The sequence below is a fragment of the Berghia stephanieae genome, chromosome 11 (genome assembly GCF_034508935.2).
Source record: "Berghia stephanieae isolate SIO BIC M18660-M18661 chromosome 11, UCSD_Bste_1.3, whole genome shotgun sequence".
Classification (NCBI taxonomy): domain Eukaryota; kingdom Metazoa; phylum Mollusca; class Gastropoda; order Nudibranchia; family Aeolidiidae; genus Berghia; species Berghia stephanieae.
The window spans coordinates 41135017-41160904 of NC_088370.1; the positions used below are offsets into that span (position 1 = coordinate 41135017).

Below are 25888 nucleotides of genomic sequence, written 5' to 3' on the forward strand. Positions count from 1 at the left end.
GGGATTTTTTTTGGTTATGGCTGTTAGAACGCAATGCTGACGGTCATTTTACTGAGCAAAATTATTTATCTATCTATATATATATATATATATATATATATATATATATATATATATATATATATATATATATATATATATATATATATATATATTTTTTTTTTTAATTTTTTTTATTTATTTTTAAAATTTATTTTATTTTGACTTAGAGTTTTAAAAATCGTTATTTTCTTTTTTTTTAAATGGGGGTTGGGGGGGGGGGGGGGGGTGTATGGCATTTCGAAATGACAATTCGGACTCGAGTATAAATAGTCTCCATTGGCTTTTCGGACTAAAATATCAATGCGCGTGTGTAAAACGGGGTTGGGGGGGGGGGTACACTCTCTCCCTCTCGCTCACACACACACACACTCCCCACCCATGCTCCACCCCCACCCTCTTTCTATCTCTCTCTCTCTCTCTCTCTCTCTCTCTCTCTCTCTCTCTCTCTCTCTCTCTGTGTCTTTCTCCATTCTCTTCTTCCTTCTCCCCATACTGATATCAAAAGACACGCAAGTCCAAAAACGCACACACATAAACTAGCAATGACTATCCCGCACAAATCTTTGGGCCTCTTTTTCGCTCACGAAGTGCCCAAATTTGCGTCAAAATATGGGACGAAGCCGTTTCGTATATGCCATTTAAAAAAATCAATTACGACGCTGTTTATAGAGCAGTAGAATTAGGTGCCCCAAACGTAAACAATAACAAGTTGCTGGTGATTTCCGTTAGGGACCGGAATAATTTACGCACAATATAGGTCTCCCAATTTTGTAGTTTGAGTTGTAGGCAATACACTTTCAGTATTGAAAATATGTTTACATAAAATCTAACAGTTGCAGAAATAATAATATAAGGCTAAATTATTCTGAAAATCAGGCTCCGAATAATTCTCGTTTTGTTCACACCAGCGCAATAATTTGCTCTGGTCTAAAAATAAATAGACTGTAACTTTTGATAAATTTTACCTTTTGTTCCATAAAATATCCATATCTAGACAGTATTTGATGCATGATCGAGTATTTGTGAATATTTGTTTCTTTTGCCACCTAACAGCCAAATTTTAAAGGTTATTTTTTTCTATAATTTACATTGGAACGTGAGCTGTCAAGACAGGAACATGTGGTTTGCCATGTGCTTCTAGACCGTTGTTTACGTTTGGGGCACCTAATTATACTGCTCTATCGATGAATATGACTGAAAGTTGGCACACAGTTAGAAAAAAGGTCATTTTAGATTATGTCAAGCGACAAAACTCGTGCGATTAGCAGAAGACCGTTAAAAATAGATTTTTACTCTTTGGAGTGAAATATTTCTAAAACTACCGGGCGTGGAGGTTTTGTCGCTGACAAGGTAATACATGAACATTTATTCTTTTTGGTTGTAAAATTTCATATGAATATGACGATTACTTTTCCCGTATTTTACAAAACACCATCCTAATTTGCTCTTTAAGTTTCAATCTTTTAATCCACTTATTACGCAAGATACAACCAAAGGTCGAAAAAAAATGCCGAAAAAGCGTCCCATATTTTCGCGTTTTTTTCTTCTTTGCGGGTCATCCAAATAAATGACACCTTTGAAACTGCATAACTTGTTTTTTTTTATGAATGGATTTTCAAAATTCAAAAACATTTTTACTCAGTGGAGATAGGGCTTTGGTTTTAGACAAAAATTTTCCTCAAAAAGAAAAAAAAAACATTTTTCATAGTCATTGCTACATAAACACGCAAGTACGTGATCACACACACACACACACACACACACACACACACACAAACACACACATACATCAATGATCAGTAAAAGATTTGGTATGAGATGGAAACAATGTATTTATTCCATAAATAGAACACATAATGGAAGAGAAAAAAATCTTTGATAATATGATTGGAAGTCTCAGAAAAAAAAGCTTCCATAATTTTATAATACTTTAAGTATATTATATCACAGCAACCAAGTAAGGTGAGTTAACATAATTCAATAAAATTATAAACTTAAAAATTAATGGAATTTTAAAACGTGTAAAACAAGTATAAAACCCAGACCAATGTGAATAATAATAATAATATAATAATAATAATAATAATAATAATAATAATAATAATAATAATAATAATAATAATAATAATAATAATAATAATAATAATAATAATAGTATGGCAAACATAATATTTTAACCCTTTCAAGGCGGGAATCGACTTCTCTGAGGTTCGATCTCCAGTCAAGCAGGCTGAGGATTTTGAGCCCGTGTTTGGTAGTTTGTTCTTTGAAACTGTTAATAATCATTTCTTTTTACTAATTACTCTGTACAGCCCACAGCTTCTAGCAGCTTAGTATCACTTTCACGTGTACAAATTTAAAAGGTAGAAAACGGTAGGGGCTGCCTGTAGCCGGTGATCGTGAAAATACTAACGAAAGAGTGAAAATGGAGAGGCTTCGTATGGGAACAAAACAGACGCATTGTCTGTTTTGTTCCCATACGAAGCCTCTCCATTTTTACTCTTTCACAAATGTAATAGATAGTTTCATCAATAAACAATGAAGAAGAAAAAAAAGATATAAAATAAATGCTAATCGATCAGCTCATCCCTCAACAGTTTAAAGTTTCTCGACATCTAATGTCTGGTTTTAACACCGAAAAGGCTAATGAAAGGTTGTATAAACAAAATGAAAAAAAAAACACCAAAAAAAACCAAAAAAAAACCAACAAAAAAGAAAAACCCAACAAAAACAAACAAACACCCCCTCCCAAAAAAACCCCCCAAAAAAAAACAACCAAAAAAAAAACAAAAAAAAAAAAACAAACAAAAAACAAACAAAAAACTAAAAACAAAAAACAACAAAAAACAAAAGTTATCCTTGGGAAATATTACTAAAACCTATCCCAGTTTTGTCCCTGTATTTATGATTATGACAAAAGAAAAAAGATAAAGATTTAAAAAAAAATGAGAATGGTTTTAAACGGTGGCTAAACAAGTACGCACACATTAGTTATTTTAAATAACCTATATTAAATACTTTTATCGATATAGATGTAGGCCAAGGTAAATCATTTTTCAATTGTCATTGTTGTCCATCATATTTCCATTCCAAAAATTAAAAACAAATCTAAATGCTGAAAAATACTTCTTATCATTTAAAAATTTTGGTTTTCTTTTCAAAACAAGGGAGGTAAATGTTCAAAAATGTGTAAACAATAAGTTAGCAAGCCATAAAATCACAGTCAATGTGGAAGCAAATGTTAGACAACCTTTAACAAATAGTATTGGTTATATTATTTTTATTAGGGGGGTTGGGGGGGGGGGGGCAAAATAAGTAAACACACACGGTGAATGAAAACATATCTTTGAAAAAAGTCAAAGTGTTAAATTGAAAACTCATCTCTCTCTCTCTCTCTCTCTCTCTTTCTAACCGTCTCTCTCTCTCTCTCTCTCTCTCTCTCTCTCTCTCTCTCTCTCTCTCTCTCTCTCTCTCTCTCTCTCTCTACTAACGAATGAGGTAAATGTGCAAAAAACGATTTTAATAATAATTAAACAAGTAATAAAATCACAGCCAGTGAGGAAGCAATGTTAGAAATTTTTAAAATAGTGTTGGTTATATTTATATATTTTTGGGAAAATAAATTAAATAAGCACACACAGTGTATGAAAACATATCAAAAGAAACGAAAATGTGGTCCCATATTAAAATTAAAGACTCATCTCTCTCTCTCTCTCTCCCCTCTCTTTCATCTCATTTATTCATTGCACCCATAAACTTAAAACCAACATGTAAACATTGATAAAACTTTTATTTAACAAAATGAATTCGAACATTAAATGTATTTTTACACTAAACACGCATGTTATAAAAAGTATTTAATACTGAAGTAATTCCTAAAACAGAAACGCATACTAGCATAAACATAGTCATATAAAATGTTGATAGTTTATAATACTGATGTTTTAATACTTAAAATCAAATAATACTGATGTAGCACACATTTTTATTTATGGTAAAATAAAATCAAACATTATAAAAATTGGAAATTAGGCATTTTATTTAAATGGTAGAAGCAATATGTAACACTCTAAATAAAATAATACTTTGATGATTATAAACAAAAAGGATTAAAATTTAGCATCTGTTTATTTCTTATTGACATTTTGATACACTGAACACTGAAAAATGGAAGAATTGAAAGAAAAAATCTAGGCACAGATTAAAATGCAATAATACAACGTAGTTCACTTAAAGTAAAGCACCTTAGCATTGAAAGAAAATATTGACGTTAAGTAGGCAGCGTGCCTCAGCGGTACAGTCTTGAAACAAGTTTCAATTCAATGAAACAAGTTTCAATTTGTTCGTGTTCTACCTCGATTTCTTTGTTGTCTCTTCTAAAATAATTTATTTTTTAAATGGTGTATGTTTATTGTCTATTTTAAGGTCATACAATAAACATTTTTCTTTACCTCTATTCAGAGTCTTTACTGTAACTGGCATGTGTGGAAGATTACATTACAAAATGTCTTTACTAGTCTTTAAATGCCTTAGCAATTTAACCCCTCTTTATATCTCTGAACTAGTAGAAATTAAGCTTGAAACCAGAGCCGTCGGTCATCACCACTCTATTATCTGTACCAAAAAAAGCAAGTAAAAATCTATTGGTGATCACTCTTTTCAATTGTATGACCCTAACTTTTGGAATACCCTACTTCATCCCATTAGAGATATCAAAAATATTTTTAAATTTGCTTAAAAAGTCCACTTTTCCACAATTTATTTTACACTATGACAACTCAGTAATGTTTGTATACTATTATTTCAACAATAGATATTTTGTTTCTGTGTTTAATGTTGACTACCTGTGCTCGTAACATGAGATGTTTGGTTCACGTAAAGTGCCCAACAAGTGTCATTTATTATCATTATTATCATAAATAGAATTAACCTTTTTAGCTTATATTAATGTCCACCCCCTCCCCTACTCTTGTGACTAACAGAGATTAACTATAATTCTGTTATTTGGAGGGAATAGTTTTGTAATCTAAACACAAATTACAATAGGCTTCAACCGTCATGACGTCACTTCCCTCGTAATGACGCATAGTAACTTAGTAACTGGTTCTAAACTATCGGAACAATGGCGGACGCCCTTATGAAATACTTCTCTGACGAGCATAAAAGTGTATCCAGAGGAGAAAAACATTATAAATTTGATCCTGTTCTGACTTTTATACATTCTGATCACATGACTTGTGAAAAAGTTCTAGCCAGCATGAAGAATAAAAAGTACTGATTTTCTTTGTTTAGAACCAAACTGCTCGTTGCTGGGCAGACGTGACATCAGACTATTGAATCCAATTATTATTGTGGATGATCCATCGTTTTTAGATTAAAAACAAAAACAAAATCCAAATCACCTAAAAATCCAAATCACCTATCCCATACTTACATAGGTTAGAGTTTGACGCCCCCCCCCCCCCCCCCCCCCCCCCCCCCCCCCGATAAATGAATTTAATCATATTGATAACAAACACATCCAGGAATGTGTTTCAAAATGCAATTATGACCAATTGTCACCAAACGGTTCCTTTTGAAGATCAAGCAACAGTGAGCATGGTCAAATATTGGATAGGTAAAAACAAGCAAAAGTATCATGTCGGAATGAGCCTGGTGCTTTAAATTCAGTTTTAACCTTAACTTTTCGAATTTGAGGAAAATGAGTTTTGTTCTCTAAATTTTGAAAGAAAACTTAAATTTCATAATTCTGGATATTTTCACCTCAAACTAAAATTTAACCATTCAGTTCAATAAGACATAATACCGGTTTGACACAAAAGGGTCAAATGCAAAATGGATTCTTTTTTTTTTTGATTTGATTAAATATAATAAATAAATCAGAAAAAAAAAATTAATCAGATATATAATTCAATTGACTGTACCCTGATAGGAGATGGAAAGTTGTAAAACTCATCAAAACTTCCTTTTCAGAAATATCAAAATTGGATTTATCAAGCTTCATTTCTTCTCAACAGTCATTCTGTTATTAAAATTATACTTCAAGGCTTTTAAAATATCCCCAAAACACCCAGCCTGTATAAAGTCAAATCAAACATGGGTAAACTGATACTTAAATGTACAAATAATTAAATTAAATTTGATTTGAAATGAAGGATTTTAAGGTCTATGGCTTTTAGAACCGTATAACGTAAGCCGTTGAACTTGTTACATTTTCATTTCTAGAATTCAAGCTTTGTTCTGACTTCAGTTTTTCCTTTTTGTCAATGAATTCTCATGAATTTAGAATAGTTGCATGAATGAGTAAATTCCTTTTTTAAAAAGACAAAAATAAAGATGAAAAACAAAAAAGAAGAATGATAAACTCTTCACGAACTAAGCAGCCTTCTTCTGTCTAGTTTTCCTCGGGATAGGAATTGCCAATTCATCTATCCTTGGGGTAGCTCTTGTCTTTCTGGCAGAGGGAGACACTTTGTACGGGTCATAATCGTCTTTGATCATCGTTCGACTTCTGGGCCGGGCCAGTTGTTGAAGTCTCAATGACGCAATGGCCGCGATGGCCTCCTGAGACACCGGCCATTGGACTGGCTTCTCATCTTTGAAGTCCTGCAACAGAAAATGAAAGTTTAATTTTAAATCTTGTAAATCACTTAAATATTGTTTCAATGAGATAAATGCCACACTGCCAAAGATCAAGTGGTAGCTTGAACAAAGAGCGACTATTTGGCCTGAGAGGACCACACTGAGGTCGAAGCTCTATGGATCTCAGCATGAGAGCTTGGAAAGACCACAGAATTCCTGCATCTTGTTGACCTTCAGCCATAAAGACAGCATAAGGAGATGGAAGAAGAAGAAGTGGTAGCTATTTGAAACTTTTGAGCAGACACATCCAGATTCCAACAAATCAAGCAATACATTACAACTACAGTAGCACACACTTATAATAAACATGCTTGAAATGAATGGATGGAAAAAAATGGGACAGATATAAATGTCCGCTTTCCTCCTCACCCCATCCTAATTATTTCCACGAATTAAAGAACTACTGTTAAAAAAAAAACAAAAAAACAAAACAAAAGAAGACTACTAATAAAACAAACTATTTTTTTCTGTCTCAGTGATAATAAGCTGCAAGACGCTGTGGACTGCAAAAAAAAAAAAAAAAAAAAAAAAACAAAAAAAAACAAAACAAAAGAAGACTACTAATAAAACAAACTATTTTTTTCTGTCTCAGTGATAATAAGCTGCAAGACGCTGTGGACTGCAAAAAAAAAAAAAAAAAAAAACAAAAAAAAAACAAAACAAAAGAAGACTACTAATAAAACAAACTATTTTTTTCTGTCTCAGTGATAATAAGCTGCAAGACGCTGTGGACTGCAAAAAAAAAACAAAAACAAAAATGAATATAACAGCTTTAAAAAAAGAACAAAATACCAAACAAGGAACGTTTCGGGCTCAAACTCCTTCTTCAGCCAACACCAAAACCAATAAAAAACATAAATATCTTCTTGTTGTTACCAACATAAGTGCCAGCTCCACTCACTTTTCTGAATTAAAAATTCACCCCATACACCGGAGCATACTCAAAGTCTCAATCGTTTCTATGTTATATGTTTGTGTTGAGAATATTGGCTATTAAGCTTAACTGCTGGTCAAAAATTATTTCGCGATGGTTGTGTGCGAGCGAATCGGCGGTCTCCTGAAGTGGGTGAGAGAGGGCTCCAGAAATGACTTGGGTTTGATACGAATATTTTTGTGTTCGTGGATAGCTCACACGGTAGAGCCACGCTCTCACCTGCCAGGCGGAGTTGTCGTACCAACAAGGTCGCAGGTTCAAACCCCACCACCGCCGCGAAAATTTTTTTTTATTCTCTATTGTCTTCTGGCACTTTTCTACTCACTTCATATCTTGTACCTACATAAATACAAACATACAGTAATGTATTGTTTTTATTGTTTTTGTTGTTGGACGAAGAAAGGTTTGGAGCCTGAAATGGTCCGTGTTTGGTATTTTGTTATTTTTAAAGCTTTTATATTCATTTGTTTATTATTTCTTCTGTCAATGGGTCACTCTTCATATCCATATGTCAATGGGTCACTCTTCATATCCATATGTCAATGGGTCACTCTTCATATCCATATGTCAATGGGTCACTCTTCATATCCATATGTCAATGGGTCACTCTTCATATCCATATGTCAATGGGTCACTCTTCATATCCATATGTCAATGGGTCACTCTTCATATCCATATGTCAATGGGTCACTCTTCATATCCATATGTCAATGGGTCACTCTTCATATCCATATGTCAATGGGTCACTCTTCATATCCATATGTCAATGGGTCACTCTTCATATCCATATGTCAATGGGTCACTCTTCATATCCATATGTCAATGGGTCACTCTTCATATCCATATGTCAATGGGTCACTCTTCATATCCATACTCAACTGTATTCTATATTCATAGCTGATACAATGGGTCACTCTTCATATCCATACTCAACTGTATTCTATATTCATAGCTGATACAATGGGTCACTCTTCATATCCATACTCAACTGTATTCTATATTCATAGCTGATACAATGGGTCATCTTTTCATATCCTACTCAAACTGTATTCTATATTCATAGCTGATACAATGGGTCACTCTTCATATCCATACTCAACTGTATTCTATATTCATAGCTGATACAATGGGTCACTCTTCATATCCATACTCAACTGTATTCTATATTCATAGCTGATACAATGGGTCACTCTTCATATCCATACTCAACTGTATTCTATATTCATAGCTGATACAATGAGTCACTCTTCATATCCATACTCAACTGTATTCTATATTCATAGCTGATACAATGAGTCACTCTTCATATCCATACTCAACTGTATTCTATATTCATAGCTGATACAATGGGTCACTCTTCATATCCATACTCAACTGTATTCTATATTCATAGCTGATACAATGGGTCACTCTTCATATCCATACTCAACTGTATTCTATATTCATAGCTGATACAATGGGTCACTCTTCATATCCATACTCAACTGTATTCTATATTCATAGCTGATACAATGGGTCACTCTTCATATCCATACTCAACTGTATTCTATATTCATAGCTGATACAATGGGTCACTCTTCATATCCATACTCAACTGTATTCTATATTCATAGCTGATACAATGGGTCACTCTTCATATCCATACTCAACTGTATTCTATATTCATAGCTGATACAATGGGTCACTCTTCATATCCATACTCAACTGTATTCTATATTCATAGCTGATACAATGGGTCACTCATTCATATCCATACTCAACTGTATTCTATATTCATAGCTGATACAATGGGTCACTCTTCATATCCATACTCAACTGTATTCTATATTCATAGCTGATACAATGGGTCACTCTTCATATCCATACTCAACTGTATTCTATATTCATAGCTGATACAATGGGTCACTCTTCATATCCATACTCAACTGTATTCTATATTCATAGCTGATACAATGGGTCACTCTTCATATCCATACTCAACTGTATTCTATATTCATAGCTGATACAATGGGTCACTCTTCATATCCATACTCAACTGTATTTATATTCATAGCTGATACAATGGGTCACTCTTCATATCCATACTCAACTGTATTCTATATTCATAGCTGATACAATGGGTCACTCTTCATATCCATACTCAACTGTATTCTATATTCATAGCTGATACAATGGGTCACTCTCATCATATCATATCAACTGTATTCTATATTCATAAGCTGATACAATGGGTCACTCTTCATATCCATACTCAACTGTATTCTATATTCATAGCTGATACAATGGGTCACTCTTCATATCCATACTCAACTGTATTCTATATTCATAGCTGATACAATGGGTCACTCTTCATATCCATACTCAACTGTATTCTATATTCATAGCTGATACAATGGGTCACTCTTCATATCCATACTCAACTGTATTCTATTATTCAAGCTGATACAATGGTTCACTCTTCATATCCATACTCAACTGTATTCTATATTCATAGCTGATACAATGGGTCACTCTTCATATCCATACTCAACTGTATTCTATATTCATAGCTGATACAATGGGTCACTCTTCATATCCATACTCAACTGTATTCTATATTCATAGCTGATACAATGAGTCACTCTTCATATCCATACTCAACTGTATTCTATATTCATAGCTGATACAATGGTCACTCTTCATATCCATACTCAACTGTATTCTATATTCATAGCTGATACAATGGGTCACTCTTCATATCCATACTCAACTGTATTCTATATTCATAGCTGATACAATGGGTCACTCTTCATATCCATTACTCAATGTATTCTATATTCATAGCTGATACAATGGGTCACTCTTCATATCCATACTCAACTGTATTCTATATTCATAGCTGATACAATGGGTCACTCTTCATATCCATACTCAACTGTATTCTATATTCATAGCTGATACAATGGGTCACTCTTCATATCCATACTCAACTGTATTCTATATTCATAGCTGATACAATGGTCACTCTTCATATCCATACTCAACTGTATTCTATATTCATAGCTGATACAATGGGTCACTCTTCATATCCATACTCAACTGTATTCTATATTCATAGCTGATACAATGGGTCACTCTTCATATCCATACTCAACTGTATTCTATATTCATAGCTGATACAATGGGTCACTCTTCATATCCATACTCAACTGTATTCTATATTCATAGCTGATACAATGGGTCACTCTTCATATCCATACTCAACTGTATTCTATATTCATAGCTGATACAATGGGTCACTCTTCATATCCATACTCAACTGTATTCTATATTCATAGCTGATACAATGGGTCACTCTTCATATCCATACTCAATGGTACTTCATATATATATTAGCTGATACAATGGGTCACTTCTCTACTTATATCACATATACAATGCTTCTATACTGTACTATATTCATAGCTGATACAATGGGTCACTCTTCATATCCATACTCAACTGTATTCTATATTCATAGCTGATACAATGGGTCACTCTTCATATCCATACTCAACTGTATTCTATATTCATAGCTGATACAATGGGTCACTCTTCATATCCATACTCAACTGTATTCTATATTCATAGCTGATACAATGGGTCACTCTTCATATCCATACTCAACTGTATTCTATATTCATAGCTGATACAATGGGTCACTCTTCATATCCATACTCAACTGTATTCTATATTCATAGCTGATACAATGGGTCACTCTTCATATCCATACTCAACTGTATTCTATATTCATAGCTGATACAATGGGTCACTCTTCATATCCATACTCAACTGTATTCTATATTCATAGCTGATACAATGGGTCATCTTCATATCCATACTCAACTGTATCTATATTCATAGCTGATACAAGGTCACTCTCATATCATACTCAACTGTATTCTATATTCATAGCTGATACAATGGGTCACTCTTCATATCCATACTCAACTGTATTCTATATTCATAGCTGATACAATGGGTCACTCTTCATATCCATACTCAACTGTATTCTATATTCATAGCTGATACAATGGGTCACTCTTCATATCCATACTCAACTGTATTCTATATTCATAGCTGATACAATGGGTCACTCTTCATATCCATACTCAACTGTATTCTATATTCATAGCTGATACAATGGGTCACTCTTCATATCCATACTCAACTGTATTCTATATTCATAGCTGATACAATGGGTCACTCTTCATATCCATACTCAACTGTATTCTATATTCATAGCTGATACAATGGGTCACTCTTCATATCCATACTCAACTGTATTCTATATTCATAGCTGATACAATGGGTCACTCTTCATATCCATACTCAACTGTATTCTATATTCATAGCTGATACAATGGGTCACTCTTCATATCCATACTCAACTGTATTCTATATTCATAGCTGATACAATGGGTCACTCTTCATATCCATACTCAACTGTATTCTATATTCATAGCTGATACAATGGGTCACTCTTCATATCCATACTCAACTGTATTCTATATTCATAGCTGATACAATGGGTCACTCTTCATATCCATACTCAACTGTATTCTATATTCATAGCTGATACAATGGGTCACTCTTCATACTCAACTGTATTCTATATTCATAGCTGATACAATGGGTCACTCTTCTAATTATATTCATACTAACTGTATTCCTATATTCATATAGCTGATACAATGGGTCACTCTTCATATCCATACTCAACTGTATTCTATATTCATAGCTGATACAATGGGTCACTCTTCATATCCATACTCAACTGTATTCTATATTCATAGCTGATACAATGGTCACTCTTCATATCCATACTCAACTGTATTCTATATTCATAGCTGATACAATGGGTCACTCTTCATATCCATACTCAACTGTATTCTATATTCATAGCTGATACAATGGGTCACTCTTCATATCCATACTCAACTGTATTCTATATTCATAGCTGATACAATGGGTCACTCTTCATATCCATACTCAACTGTATTCTATATTCATAGCTGATACAATGGGTCACTCTTCATATCCATACTCAACTGTATTCTATATTCATAGCTGATACAATGGGTCACTCTTCATATCCATACTCAAACTGTATTCTATATTCATAGCTGATACAATGGGTCACTCTTCATATCCATACTCAACTGTATTCTATATTCATAGCTGATACAATGGGTCACTCTTCATATCCATACTCAACTGTATTCTATATTCATAGCTGATACAATGGGTCACTCTTCATATCCATACTCAACTGTATTCTATATTCATAGCTGATACAATGGGTCACTCTTCATATCCATACTCAACTGTATTCTACTATTCATAGCTGATACAATGGGTCACTCTTCATATCCATACTCAACTGTATTCTATATTCATAGCTGATACAATGGGTCACTCTTCATATCCATACTCAACTGTATTCTATATTCATAGCTGATACAATACAACATACATCAATTTAAATCTCTCCTTACCACCGGCATCAAAATCGCCACATTTGTTACGACACAATATAGATTTTTCTTATTCAAATTAATTTTGTACATCACAACCACTTTACATGTGCTTATGGATTGCCCATTATACAACGTGCAACGTTCGAACCACTGGGTCACCCCTACAACACTCAACACAAAGCTCTATGGCGAGGCTGAGGACCTAAAGCGGACCACAGACTTCATAGCAGATATTGGACTGCAGCCATAGATGTCCATCAGAGGAACGAAGAAGAAGAAGTACATCACAAACTTTGAAGAATGATTTTTGCTTTATTAACAAGAACATAAAGTTGTTTTGTCAATTTTTCTGCTGGGTGAGCCTGCCATTTTGGGAAAACACTGAAAAGGATCGGTAAGGAAAGCATTAAATCTAACGTCTCTAACTCTACCGACATATTAAAAAATCATGGATATAAAAAAAGACATTAGACAATGCAGAATCATCAGTGCTGAAATAAGGTAGAGTTGCCAGATTCGTAGACCAAGTGAGAGGTCCTAAATCACAAACAATCGATTCATAGCTAACCTTGTGATATTCTTTATGATGAGATAGGTACTCCACTCTCTCAGTGGCTTTCGCATTCATGGCATTATCTGATATTGGGTGCCTGAAATAAAAATAGGTACTCATTGTAATATTTTAGCCTATAAAATTCTGAGGGAGATTTTCCTAAGTTTTTAAGTCTAAATCATATGCTTCATCTCTGGTGTATTTGACATTTGTACGCATCTTATTTATATAATTATCAATTTGATTGTAGTGCCAAACTTTAAATTCATGTCCTTATAAATTTCTACTATATTTTTCTGGCTTTTAAGGCCGAAATGGAATTTTTATTGCACAGTCTTAGAGAAAAAAATCCCTCCAATATACAAAAGATCACATGATGATCAAATGTTTTTTGGGCTTCCTAAATCTTTCAATTTTTGGTCAGATTTAAAAAAAATAAAATAAAATAAATTCCCTTTATTCATCCCTAAGGGGTAATTTTTCTTTAGGGTCTATTCCAAGGGAAGACTGGAATAACCCAGACATCAGCCCCAGTGCAGCGCTGCAAAGTGAGCTAAGGCTAGGTGACTTGCTCAAGATCACACAACGCGGCGGGTAGTCGGACTCGGTACCTTTCAGGTACAAAGCAAAGACCATACCGCTGAGCCACGCTGTCCCATGAACACAAAATAGTCTTTCAGTCTTACCTATATCCCCAATATGGGTCAAATGATGAATAAGTCTCCTCTCTGCGTTTGGGAACAGACAACTGGCCAATGCGATCTGATGATGAGGCTCCTAAAGCACTTCTTCTTATCTCCCATTCAGGAGAGCGATCAAAAGAGTAATGGTTGTGAGGGGTTTTGTGCTCACTTAGTTGTGACAGTCTGGCAGAGGCTGATGCTGACATAGCCTCTCTAGAAACTTGCCATATGGGGGAAGGCCTGGAAAAAGGAAAGAAATGAAAATAGTTTTATTTTTTTTCAATGCGCACAACTACTGACATAGTCCATTTATGAGCCTGCATAATCTTTAGCATTCTTGAGCATTTATATAGGGCAGTATCCACACTTAATGTGTTCAAAACACTTTACAAGAGGCCTCTAGCCAACAGCAACACTTATCATGTAGGAAGAGACATGACACCTGTTAGGCAATGTTACAGTTTTTTCGGACAGAGACAACGCTGTTAACGGCCATTTTACACCTGAGTATGGTGAGAGAATCTGAGTAAAGTAAAGAGCCTTTTCCAAGGACTCAACTATGCGCCGCTCAACACAGGACTCAAACTCTGGACCTTCCGATCCAAAGATGAGTGTCATACCACTAGACCACATAGCACGTATGCCCTTCACAGTGCTTCAGTTATTCCCTAGCCAGACCATATGGAGCAGGTTCCCATTTCAACACATGTGTAAATTGCCGGTTGAGCAATTTTTTTTCAAGTTGTCTTACAATATCTGCCACTGCCAGGTGCTTCTTATTTTTACACCTGAGTCAAGAGGGGTAATTAGTAAAGCAACTTATAAAAACGATCAATAACTTAAGTCAACATTTGGCGATCATTGTCACCCATCCATTCACTGACCACACTCAACAGATGAGGTCGACGACTGTCCTATTCCTTTTGAAGACCAAGCAGCAGTAAGCATGGTCAACAACAAGCATGTATATTCTGATTGAGAGAATTTAGTGAGAACTAATCACCCAACTGGTGGTCTAAAACCAATAACAAAGAATTGAGTGACATCATCTTTGAAACACAATCTATAAACTGCCAGTCTGTTATAGAACTGTATAGTTACCTGGAACAATTACAAAAGACGTCTAACTTCTACATCATGGCACAAGACCGAAGGGCTAGAGCTCGGGTGGTCACTGGTTTGGATAAGTAAGTAAGTAAGTAAGTAAGTAAGTAAGTAAGTAAGTAAGTAAGTAAAGTTATAGGGACAATTATATTAAAGTCCAAAATAAGGTGATATCAAGAGGAGTGACAGTAAAATTTGCCTGATAATTTTTTCCCTTAATCAAAGAGTAGACTCCATCAATTTAAAAGATAAAAATTGAATTTAAAGTTAAAAGAGAAAAAAAAAACGTCCCTTACCTGTGGGGCTGCCAGGCTCCAACACACGTTCTGTGCCTTGCTAGATCTGACACTCTGGGTGTGGCAACTGGGGGGACAGAAATGACATTCATATAGTAAAATAAAACCAAAAAAACCCAACAAAACTTGGACTTTTATATAGCGCAATATCCACTAAATGTGCTCAAAGTGCTTTACAAAGGGTCCATGACCAACAGCAACACGTAACATGTAGAACGAGACATGACGCCTGTTAGGCAATAATATTACAATTTTCGGACAGTGACAACAAAGTTGATGGCCAGGCACTAATTTTACACCTGTGTACAGTGAGAGAATGTGAGTAAAGAGTCTTTTCCAAGGACTCAACTATGTGCTGAGCGAGGCTCGAACCCAGGAGCTTCCAATCCAAAACCAAGTGTCATACCACAAGACCACATAGCTGTACATTAATTTCACTTTAATCGTACAATTCAGGAATTTGGTCAAATATGTCGGTCAAGTGGAGTGTGTGATTCTAAGAGAAATGATTGTATAAAGAAAGACAAAACAAGAACAATAAAAATTTTGTCTCAATTTCTAGTTTGTAAATATAATTGAAGGTCATGATTATCTGAGTGTGATCTGAGGTGGAGTAAACCGTGCTTTGGTAGGGCGAGCCAATACATTTCCTTTGACATATTGCATCGGTCAAATATATTTATGTTGTGACACTCCCTTTTCTGCCAGGCTTGTTTATCTTCTTTGATTTGCTTTTTGACATGTACTTTCAGTATTTTGTATTCTCTCATTTGTCCTTTAATTCTGGCTTCTCTTTTACTGTTAGTTCGATTGATAGTTCGTTCCCCGGTTTGTCTTTTTCTTTCGTTTTCGTCCTGCTGTTTTGTGATACATATTCCTCATATCTATCCACAGATCTTGTGGTGTTTTTTTTCTCATCTTGGATGTCACAGAGGGCCTCAACTATGTTTTCTGTTTCAGCAACAAATCTGGCTTTTGTTTCTGGATCTTTTAGTTTATCTCTGTCATATCGGATCAACTGCGCTTCTGCTTTTCTCTGTCTAAAACCTTTCACCTTAAATTTTGCTGTGAAAAGGATATGGTTGGTATCACAGTCTGCACCTGGTTTTGTTGTGCAATCAGAAAAAAAAACTTGTAAACCACCTTTTATTGGTTAGTATGTAGTCTAATGTGGCCAATCTTGTTATACGGATGCGAAAGCTGGACTACAAATGCAGAAACACAAAAGAACATTGAAGCTTTTGAAATGTGGTGCTTGAGAAGGATGCAGAGAATATCGTATACTGCACACAAAACGAATGAAGAAGTGCTAAAACAAACATACCAACAAAGGAAACTAATACCCTTAATAGCGGATCGACAACTATCCTTTTTCAGACACATAGTAAGGAAAGATAAAAATGAATACCTGGCAAGTTGTGGAAAAATACCTGGTAAACGCGCCCGGGGGAGACAAAGAAAAACACTCATAGACCAACTGAAGGGCTCCACCAACCTAACAATCCAAGAGCTGTTTGAAAAAGCAAGAGACAGGGAGGAATGGAGAGAGATAATTCATGCAGTATCCGAAGCCTGGACCAGGCATGGAACCTAGAAGAAGAAGAAGAATGTAGTCTATCTGGTTCTTTGTGAGTCCATCTGGTGAGGTCCAGGTATATTTCCTTCTAGCATGATGCTTGAACCAGTGTTGAGAATCATGAGATTGTGTAAAAATGAGAAGAGGTTCCCCTGAGTCATTCTTTGTACCTAGACTGTGTGGGCCTAATCCTCTGTCCTTATTGGCTAGCATATTGCTCAATCAAAAATTTAAACATATGTAATAATCGGCTGCTTAAGCATCTGAACATTCTACATTTACTAAATCACTAAAGCTGTTTCCACGAATGAAAAGAATGAATTAAGGTCAGAGTGCAAATTCATAAAATATAATATACACCATTAATTCTGTGCCTATGTAAAATAAATATAATCTAAAACACTCTCAATCAAATATATTTTCAAAGCCCTCTTAAAATAGTTCTACTCAGGTATGAAACTGATCATAAAACCACTATTTTGATATGCATAAAAACAAAAAGAAGGGGTGGGGGTGGGGAAAGAAAACTTTCCGATATCATCAAAACATTTAAAGGGCATGTTAAAACCTGTCTTCTTTTCTTGTCATTTAGTCGTAACTCCGTCCATCAAAGATAATCCCAACTGTGAGTTTAGACTTGCCAAAGCCTTCACTTTGATTTTATTGATTTCTCTGTCAAATTCAATTTGGCCGTTCATTTTATTTTTTATTCTCGGGCAGAGAATTCCATATTCAGATGGTGTTGGAAAAATCGAGTTGGGGTGACTGCAGGACCTGGAATGAGTGCTGTTTTCTTTTATTTGGAATAAGGTTATCACTTAGAATTGTCTGACATGCCTTAAAGAGGACTTTGGCTTTTTGGCACGTGCATCTTTCATGTACTGGTGACTAGTTTAGGCTCTTGCACATCTCGCTGATGCTTTCAGTCCTCCTGTAGTTGTTACAGACAAACCTACATACTCTGTTTTGAACTTTCCCAGGCTGTTCCATCTGCTTTTTATTTTTGGGGCCCTAAACGCATGCACTATAATCTAAAATTGACCGTACAAAGACTCTATAGAGTAGGTTTCTCTGTTGTTCCTTGGACAACTGTGTACATTTCTTTGTAAGAATCCAAGTTTTATATGGGCCTATTACAAACTTCATCGATGTGGCACTGCCAAAACATTTGGCTGTCAACTGCTCATTATCATGTGCTTACAATCTTACTTTGGAAAATTATGTAGTCATAGATTTTTTTCTATTTGATAACACATTTTCATGAACTCACTAAAAACAGTGTGTCCATCAGGCCCTGCTCTCAATGGCTCCTTCTCCACCCAGTACACAGACCTCCTGCAGAAACGATTTTAAAATCAAATTCATCAATATATCAAGTAATCCAGAAATTATTAATAATAATAATAATAATAATAATAATAATAATAATAATAATAATAATAATAATAATAATAATAATAATAATAATAATAATAATAATAATAATAATAATAATAATACCAATAAATAATAATAATGAATACAAATCTTTATAGATCAACTGTTAAATGGCAATATTCCATTGTTAATGTTCTATTGTTTAGATTCATGATGTAAATACAAAAGAAATGTAGGCAAACTGATCACAAGGAAGCTCAAGAAAAAAAAGATGTAAAAAGACCGAATCAACAAGTAAATGACAGAAATACACTTCAAAAAATGATTTGACAGAAGCTTACCGATCGTCTTTGTATTGTGGAGGAAGGCGTTTTGGGTGAGCCAGCACATCAATGCGTGGTAGTTCTGAATTTAGGAAGAAATAAGCGTCTTGTCAGGAATAAAATTCATTATCAATGATGAGGATGAGAGAGAGAAAAAGAAAAAAAAAAAAGAGAGAGAGAGAGAGAGAGAGAGAGAGAGAGGGAGAGAGAGAGAGAGAGAGAGAGAGAGGGAGAGAGGGAGATATATATATATATATATATATATATATATATATATATATATATATATAGAGAGAGAGAGAGAGAGAGAGAGAGAGAGAGAGAGAGAGAGAGAGAGCGGGAGGAAATGCTAGGTAAAATGTAATTTATCTTTATTCACTGGAGTTTTAGAATCTCGACATATTTTTGTTTTTGTGAATTTGTAAATGCTTTTTGAAATTCAAATTTAGTTTTAGAATCACGTTGTCAGTAATGTAATGAATGTTTTATTACCGGAATTTTATCTTCAAGGACTTTGCTCCAAGTTTAGAAAACCATCAAAGTTAAAATAATCTACCTGACAAGAATCTGATTTTCTGTAAAAAAAAATCTCTTCAACTAAAATCTAGACATCCGTGGAAACATCTCACATTCTTTCTACCAGATAATCTATGGACAGTCCGAGTCCAGAGTGAGATAGAAAAGAATCCGTTTACTTTTTAAAAAAAAGCACTAAACTTCTTAGACAAATGAACAATTAATTTGTATATTTTGTAAGAAGGGACAGGATCAACCGTGTTTTAGCATTAAAGATATATTATGCAAGATTTAAAGTCTTTGATTTTGATAATTACCTGATGTGGATGCCATTTTGATTGAACAGAATCAGTCCTTGTTGCTAGGATCGTTGCTACTGATAAGAAGGGAGATAAATCGAAAAATAAAAATAATATAGCTCCTGCCTTACTTCACGTTGCATTAGTTGTTAAACCTTAGAGACACCGTATGATATGTATATAAGTAAAAAAATCTGTATAGGGGTTACAAACCTTTAAAAAGTCAATATGTGACTAAAAACAATAACTTTAAAGAACTATTTAAAAAAAAAGATAAACCGATTAAGGAATATACTTAATTAAGAAAATACGAAACAATGCGAATGAATAATTCCATGTCACACTTAATAAATGTTTGAACTATCATAATGAGACACAATCTACATTTAGTTTTCATGATACGTTTCTATTGTATTTTCCTTTTATCAAATAATAGGAACTCTTATCTATTATTTGGATGAACAAGAATTCTTAAAATTTTTATTCTAGAATCATAATCCAATAACAATGAGTAGTAGTCCAATTGTTCAGTATGTTATAGTGAGAAGCGATCTTATCTCCAAACTAAGTTGGCCGATTGGCGCGTTGATCGCACAAGCCTGTCATGCCTGCACTGCTGTGGTCCATTTAAACTACTCGGATGAAGTTACCCAACAGTATCTCGCCAATTTGGACAGTATGCACAAGATTATTCTAGAGGTTTGTGGGCACTGTTCGGACGTTGATGTCCCTGACGATTGGGCGGCCATCTATTTACCTCGGAACTGGTCCAATCTGGTTGCCACATATTAATATTAAGTTAGCTCCATCGGGTGTACCTACTCTTATATATCTAGCCAAATAAAAAATACAAATAATGATTATTATAGGGAACAAGGCATGAAATAGAAACAATTGTTTTCAAATATGAAATAATGAATAATGTGCACCATTATGCAGAGTAATTAATTTAACAATGATAATAGAACTTTCGATCATGAACGACGATCTCACGACTGATCTCAAATTGGACCCTGAATGTCCAATTTTTTGGACGAGACGCACAGAATATAAAAAAAACAAAAGATGAATCATTATAGTATAATTAGAATAGGGTCCTGTGCACTATAACCTTTACATCTAAAACTAACAGAAAATACATTACTTTTAAAAGCTTACTCACCTCACAAAAAGCATGAGTCCAAGTGTCATACATTGATACCCATCAATCAAATGTCGCTTGTTCATTCAAAAAATAAATTAGAAAGAAAAAACAATAACAAAACTACTCCCTTCCCTCCACCCCACCCGACAAAGGAAAATTGAAGAAACTGGGATCTGATTATTACATGAATTGAAAAAAAAAGCAAACACACAAGAAATGTGAATTAAACCAGTGTTAAGTGTCAGTACAAAATAAAAAACAAAACAAAACCAAAACAAACAAATAATATACGCGAAAAAGAGTAGTCCGTGATGTATGGACTAAATGCTTCACACAACCAAACATATCTGGCCAATTTCCAATGTAAACATAAAAAAGATGTCCGCCCTCTCATCAGGGGCATCAAACCCCGAACAGTGCTGGTTTGTGTTTTAAAGCAATGTGTGGCTCTTTATACGGTAATAATTCAAACTGAAGAGTTGACATACACTGTAAACTGTGACTCAGTCTCTGAGACTAAGACCAAGATTATGATTTGTTGAATGTAGGCTGTCATTATCCACAGACCCGTCTGTCAATAATCACAGGTTCGTTCTTGACATTGTTGACAGACCCTTGGCGGATAGATTTGATACAAAATGCCAACTAGTGATTGAAAAGTGCCAAAATAATCTGAAAAAGTGTCAGTGGTAAATTATGTACAAAATCAAGAAACAAAAAATTGAGCTTTTAAATAGCGCAATATCCACTTAATAAGCTCAAGGCGCTTTACAAGGGGTCCCTGACCAACAGCTACACGCAACATGTAGAACGAGGCATGATGCCTGGTTAGGCGATATAATACAGTTTTTTTTTTCCGACTTAGACAACGCTGTTAACGTCCAGAGACTCATTTTACACCTGAGTATGGTGAGAGACTGTGAGTAAAGAGTCTTTTCCAAGGACTCAACTATGTACCGAGCGAGGTTTGAACCCAGGACCTTCCGATCCAAAAGTGAGTGTCATACCAGAAGAGCACATAGTCACAATGTTAAAATCAGGTGATTTTTAAAACAAGAAAAAAAAAAAGGAAACAATAGTAAGATGCTAAATCCAGTTTCATTTCGTGCCTTATTATCTATTAAGCTTTGATTATTTGTTGTGTTTCTGATGAGATATTTATCTGTTTTTTGTTTTTTTTTTGTTTTGTTTTTTTTCTTTTTCTCTTTTGGGGGCTACAGAAGGGGGGGGGGGAGGGGGGTGTATCTGCCATGTTTTTTCTTTTTTTTTTCTTTTGAACAGGATCATAATTTTGTCAATTACTTATGTTGATATTCTGTTTTTTATTATTTTTCTTGTTTCTATCTGAATGTGCATTACGAAAGTTTTCGTCTTCTCGAAAATGAAGGAATGTTAAAAAGAGCAAAATTTCAAAAAGTTATCTTTGTAATCACAGACAATTATTGGCAAACCCGTTTGTCAATAATCATAGTTCGTTATTCACACACCCGTGTGTCCAGAATAATAATAATAATAATGCTGAAAACTTATATAGCGCTATAACTCCGAGACACCAGACTCTAAGCGCTTAAATTACAAATTACTTTGGCTGAAACATACTCATTCACACACACAAGCACACACACACACACACATACACACACACAACACAACACACAACACAAACCAAACCTATCTTGCTTCTCATACCATCTACTAAAATCGAAACAAATATGTTTTAAGCGAACGTTTAAAAATAGACAAAGATTCTTTTTCACAAATGCTCTGCGGTAAGGCGTTCCAAATAGAGGGTCCGAAATGAGAAAAGGATCTCATTCCAGCATTTTTCCGAATTCGAGGGACAACTAGTTTTGTGGAATCACTGGCCGAACGTAAGGGGCGGGGTTTTGAATATCTTTCAATTAGTTCTGAAAGGTAGGAAGGGGCAGTACCTTCAAGACAACGATACACTAAAACACAAGCTTTGAATTTAATTCTTTTCTCAACAGGCAGCCAATGCAGGTCATGAAGTAGAGGTCCGGCAGAGTCGCACCTACGCTTCATAAATACTAGTCTGGCAGCGCTGTTTTGGACAATCTGAAGACGTTTCAGATTGTATTGCGAAACGCCAAACAACAGAGCATTACAATAATCCAATTTCGATAGTACGAGGGACACAACCAGGTGCTTGGTCACATCCTCAGATATGAACCGTCTAATGGAAGCAATCTTTTTTAGTTGGAAAAAGAGAGATCTAACCAAATTATTAACCTGGTGCTCCATCGACAGTCCAGAGTCTAAGAATGTGCCAAGGTTTTTCACTTTGTCAACAATTTGAATAGAGGCATCCCCCAACTTCAAATCTGTTTCACTTTTCCACTTCCTGTTCCCCACATACAGCACCTCCGTCTTATCATCATTCAGTTTCAGTCTGTTCTCATTCATCCATTTCTTAACACTTTGGATACAATTTTTACTATTGGCTGATACTTCTTGTAAATTTCTCATATTGGAAACGCAGTACAATTGCGTATCATCAGCGTATTGATGGTAAGACAGACCAAAACTTCTGATGATTTTAGACAGAGGGCCAACGTACAAAACAAAAAGAACGGGTCCAAGTACTGAACCCTGGGGAACCCCACAATCAAGAAAGATTTCCTCCGATCTATATTCATCCACCGTAATAATCTGTTTACGATTAAACAAATATGACCTAAACCAATCAAGCGCTGCACCAGACACGCCATAAGTAATTTCAAGACGTTTGAGAAGAAGATTGTGATCAATAGTATCAAAAGCAGACGATAGGTCAAGCAAATTCAGCAAAGAACATGAACCATTGTCTATAACAGAGAGGAGATCATTAACAACCCTAACAAGTGCGGTTTCCGTCGAATGATGTTGCCTATAAGCAGACTGAAATTTTTCTTCAAGACAATTATTTTTAAGATGAGACAGTAATTGTTTCAAAACAAGCTTTTCTAAGATCTTAGAGAGAAAAGGAAGATTAGAGACAGGGCGATAGTTTTTTAAGTTCTCTTTATCGAGATCAGGTTTTTTCAAAAGGGTTTGACATGAGCAACTTTGTAAATGTCTGGTACAGCACCTGACTGCAACGAATTATTAACAATACATGTAAATGGTGTTAAAATTACATCAATGCATTTTTTTAAAATGGCAGTATTTAAGGGGTCTAAATCACAACTTTTAGTTGGAGACGACATAATGCAATCACGTAAGTCAGCTTCAGTAATCTTTGAAAAATGTGTTAACGAATCACCATGAAACTTGTCAAATGTTGTAGGGATCGATTCAGACGAGAGTTCCTTCCTGATGGTATCCGTTTTTTCTTTAAAATATTGACCAAAGCGAGTTGGTAGATATGCACGATCGATTAAAGATGGGAGAGCTGGTTGCGTCTGTTGTCCCAGCAGTTCCTTGGTCAAGGCAAAGAATTGTCTCGAACGTCCCACGTTTTTGAGGCTTTCTTCATAGAATTTCTTTTTGGCCCTGAAATTGACGGCTTTTGCATCATTTCTAGCCGCGATGTATCGCTTCTTATCGACAGCATCTCTGGACTTGAGCCATTTTCTTTCTGCCCGCCTCCTGGCTAATCCATTCAATTTTATTTCGGTATTATACCAGGGTGCTTGACGTCTCACTTTTACTGCTCTAGTTGTTAAGGGAGCATGCTTGTCCACCGTACCAACAATTGACTCGTGGAGACCATTCGCATCATGTTTATTTTTAACGTTATGGTCAAGGTCTTGTTTAAAAATGTTCATGTTTATATTCTTCAAATTACGAGATGTTATCATCTTTTTTACTTCGTGCTTCATTGGAAATAAAACGCAAAACACAATTAAATGATGGTCAGAGATTAATTTATCAATCAGAGAATCACAGTGGAATATTTTATTATGCCACAGCAGACAGTGGATGGGGGAACCGATAACTGATAGAGTATTCGCATCACACAGAAAGGGACCAAGATCAATCCCAGCTGCAGAAGAGATTTTTTTTCGGACCCCCCTGTCCACCCAACAGTAATTGGGTTGCTGGATCTGTTAGATCTGGTGGAACGTACTTTGCGATTTACTAGCATCCTTTCCAAAGAGTAGCAACCAATTACTATTGTCCATTTCACGATATAGAATCCAAAATACACTCCAGCTCCATGGGCCTAATGACTCTGAAGAACTAAAAAAAAAGACAGTTACTTGTGCATAACCGCAGGTCTAGACATTTTACATGTGTTTTTTGGTCATATAAGAGAGAGGGAGAGAGAGAGAGAGAGAGAGAGAGAGAGAGAGAGAGAGAGAGAGAGAGGGAGGGAGGGAGAGAGAGATATTGTGGCATGACGATGATATATTATGTACTCAGGTGTAAAATGAGTACCTTTCAGGTGACAGCATTGTCTCTCGCTGTAAAACTTTTAAAAAGTGCCTTGCAGTCACACTGTTTAGTGTTGATGTTTTACATTGGACTTCATGCAAAACGCGTTGAGCCCATTTAGTAGATACTGTGTTGCATGAAAAGATCACGCATAATGTTCTTAATTCATTTATGAAGTACCTACTGAATGATTTATTAATTAATTGATTAATAATTTTGTTATTTTAATCAGGCCAAAGATGAGGAGAGTCTGCAAAAACTTTCAGAGAAATTGTCAAATGAGAATATACAACACAAGATGTGGATTGAGCAACCAGAGAATTTCCCTACATGCCTTGCTGTCAAGCCATACAGGAAAGAAGAAGTACAGCGATACTTTAAGCCTTTCAAACTATTGAAATAACTTTTGTCATCAAATACTGTTGAAATTTATGTTATTAAACTTTTTATTATATTTTAAGAAAGCATTTAGAATCTGTCCTTTATAGTTATGATATCTATGTAATCATTTATAAAAGAAAATA

General features: G+C 35.0%; 2 protein-coding genes across 2 annotated transcripts; one reads left to right on the forward strand and one right to left on the reverse strand.

Annotated features, from left to right (window-relative positions):
• Positions 1-5500: 5500 nt before the first annotated feature.
• Positions 5501-19917, reverse strand: LOC144957003 (sperm microtubule associated protein 2-like). The gene is made up of 7 exons (XM_078887913.1): positions 19862-19917; positions 19047-19110; positions 18599-18663; positions 15753-15819; positions 14356-14592; positions 13685-13766; positions 5501-6648 (listed from the first exon to the last, which is right to left on the reverse strand). Exons 1-7 carry the CDS (start codon positions 19875-19877, stop codon positions 6418-6420), a joined length of 762 nt encoding a protein of 253 aa, XP_078744039.1. The 5' UTR covers positions 19878-19917; the 3' UTR covers positions 5501-6417.
• Positions 19918-20224: 307 nt separating this feature from the next.
• On the forward strand, positions 20225-25828 carry LOC144957004 (putative peptidyl-tRNA hydrolase PTRHD1). Its single transcript, XM_078887914.1, has 2 exons — positions 20225-20542; positions 25597-25828. Exons 1-2 carry the CDS (start codon positions 20351-20353, stop codon positions 25765-25767), a joined length of 363 nt encoding a protein of 120 aa, XP_078744040.1. The 5' UTR covers positions 20225-20350; the 3' UTR covers positions 25768-25828.
• Positions 25829-25888: the final 60 nt, after the last annotated feature.

What these genes read in the sequence shown, in the direction of transcription:
- LOC144957003 (XM_078887913.1), bottom strand. An exon ending in GGAGCCTGGCAGCCCCACAG is followed by an intron (nt 14,593 to 15,752) that starts GTAAGGGACGTT and finishes TCCTTTTTCCAG; the next exon opens with GCCTTCCCCCATATGGCAAG. An exon ending in GACCCATATTGGGGATATAG is followed by an intron (nt 13,767 to 14,355) that starts GTAAGACTGAAA and finishes TTTTTATTTCAG; the next exon opens with GCACCCAATATCAGATAATG.
- LOC144957004 (XM_078887914.1), top strand. Translation starts at nt 20,351, where the DNA reads ATGAGTAGTAGTCCAATTGTTCAGTATGTTATAGTGAGAAGCGATCTT. An exon ending in TGCACAAGATTATTCTAGAG is followed by an intron (nt 20,543 to 25,596) that starts GTTTGTGGGCAC and finishes TATTTTAATCAG; the next exon opens with GCCAAAGATGAGGAGAGTCT.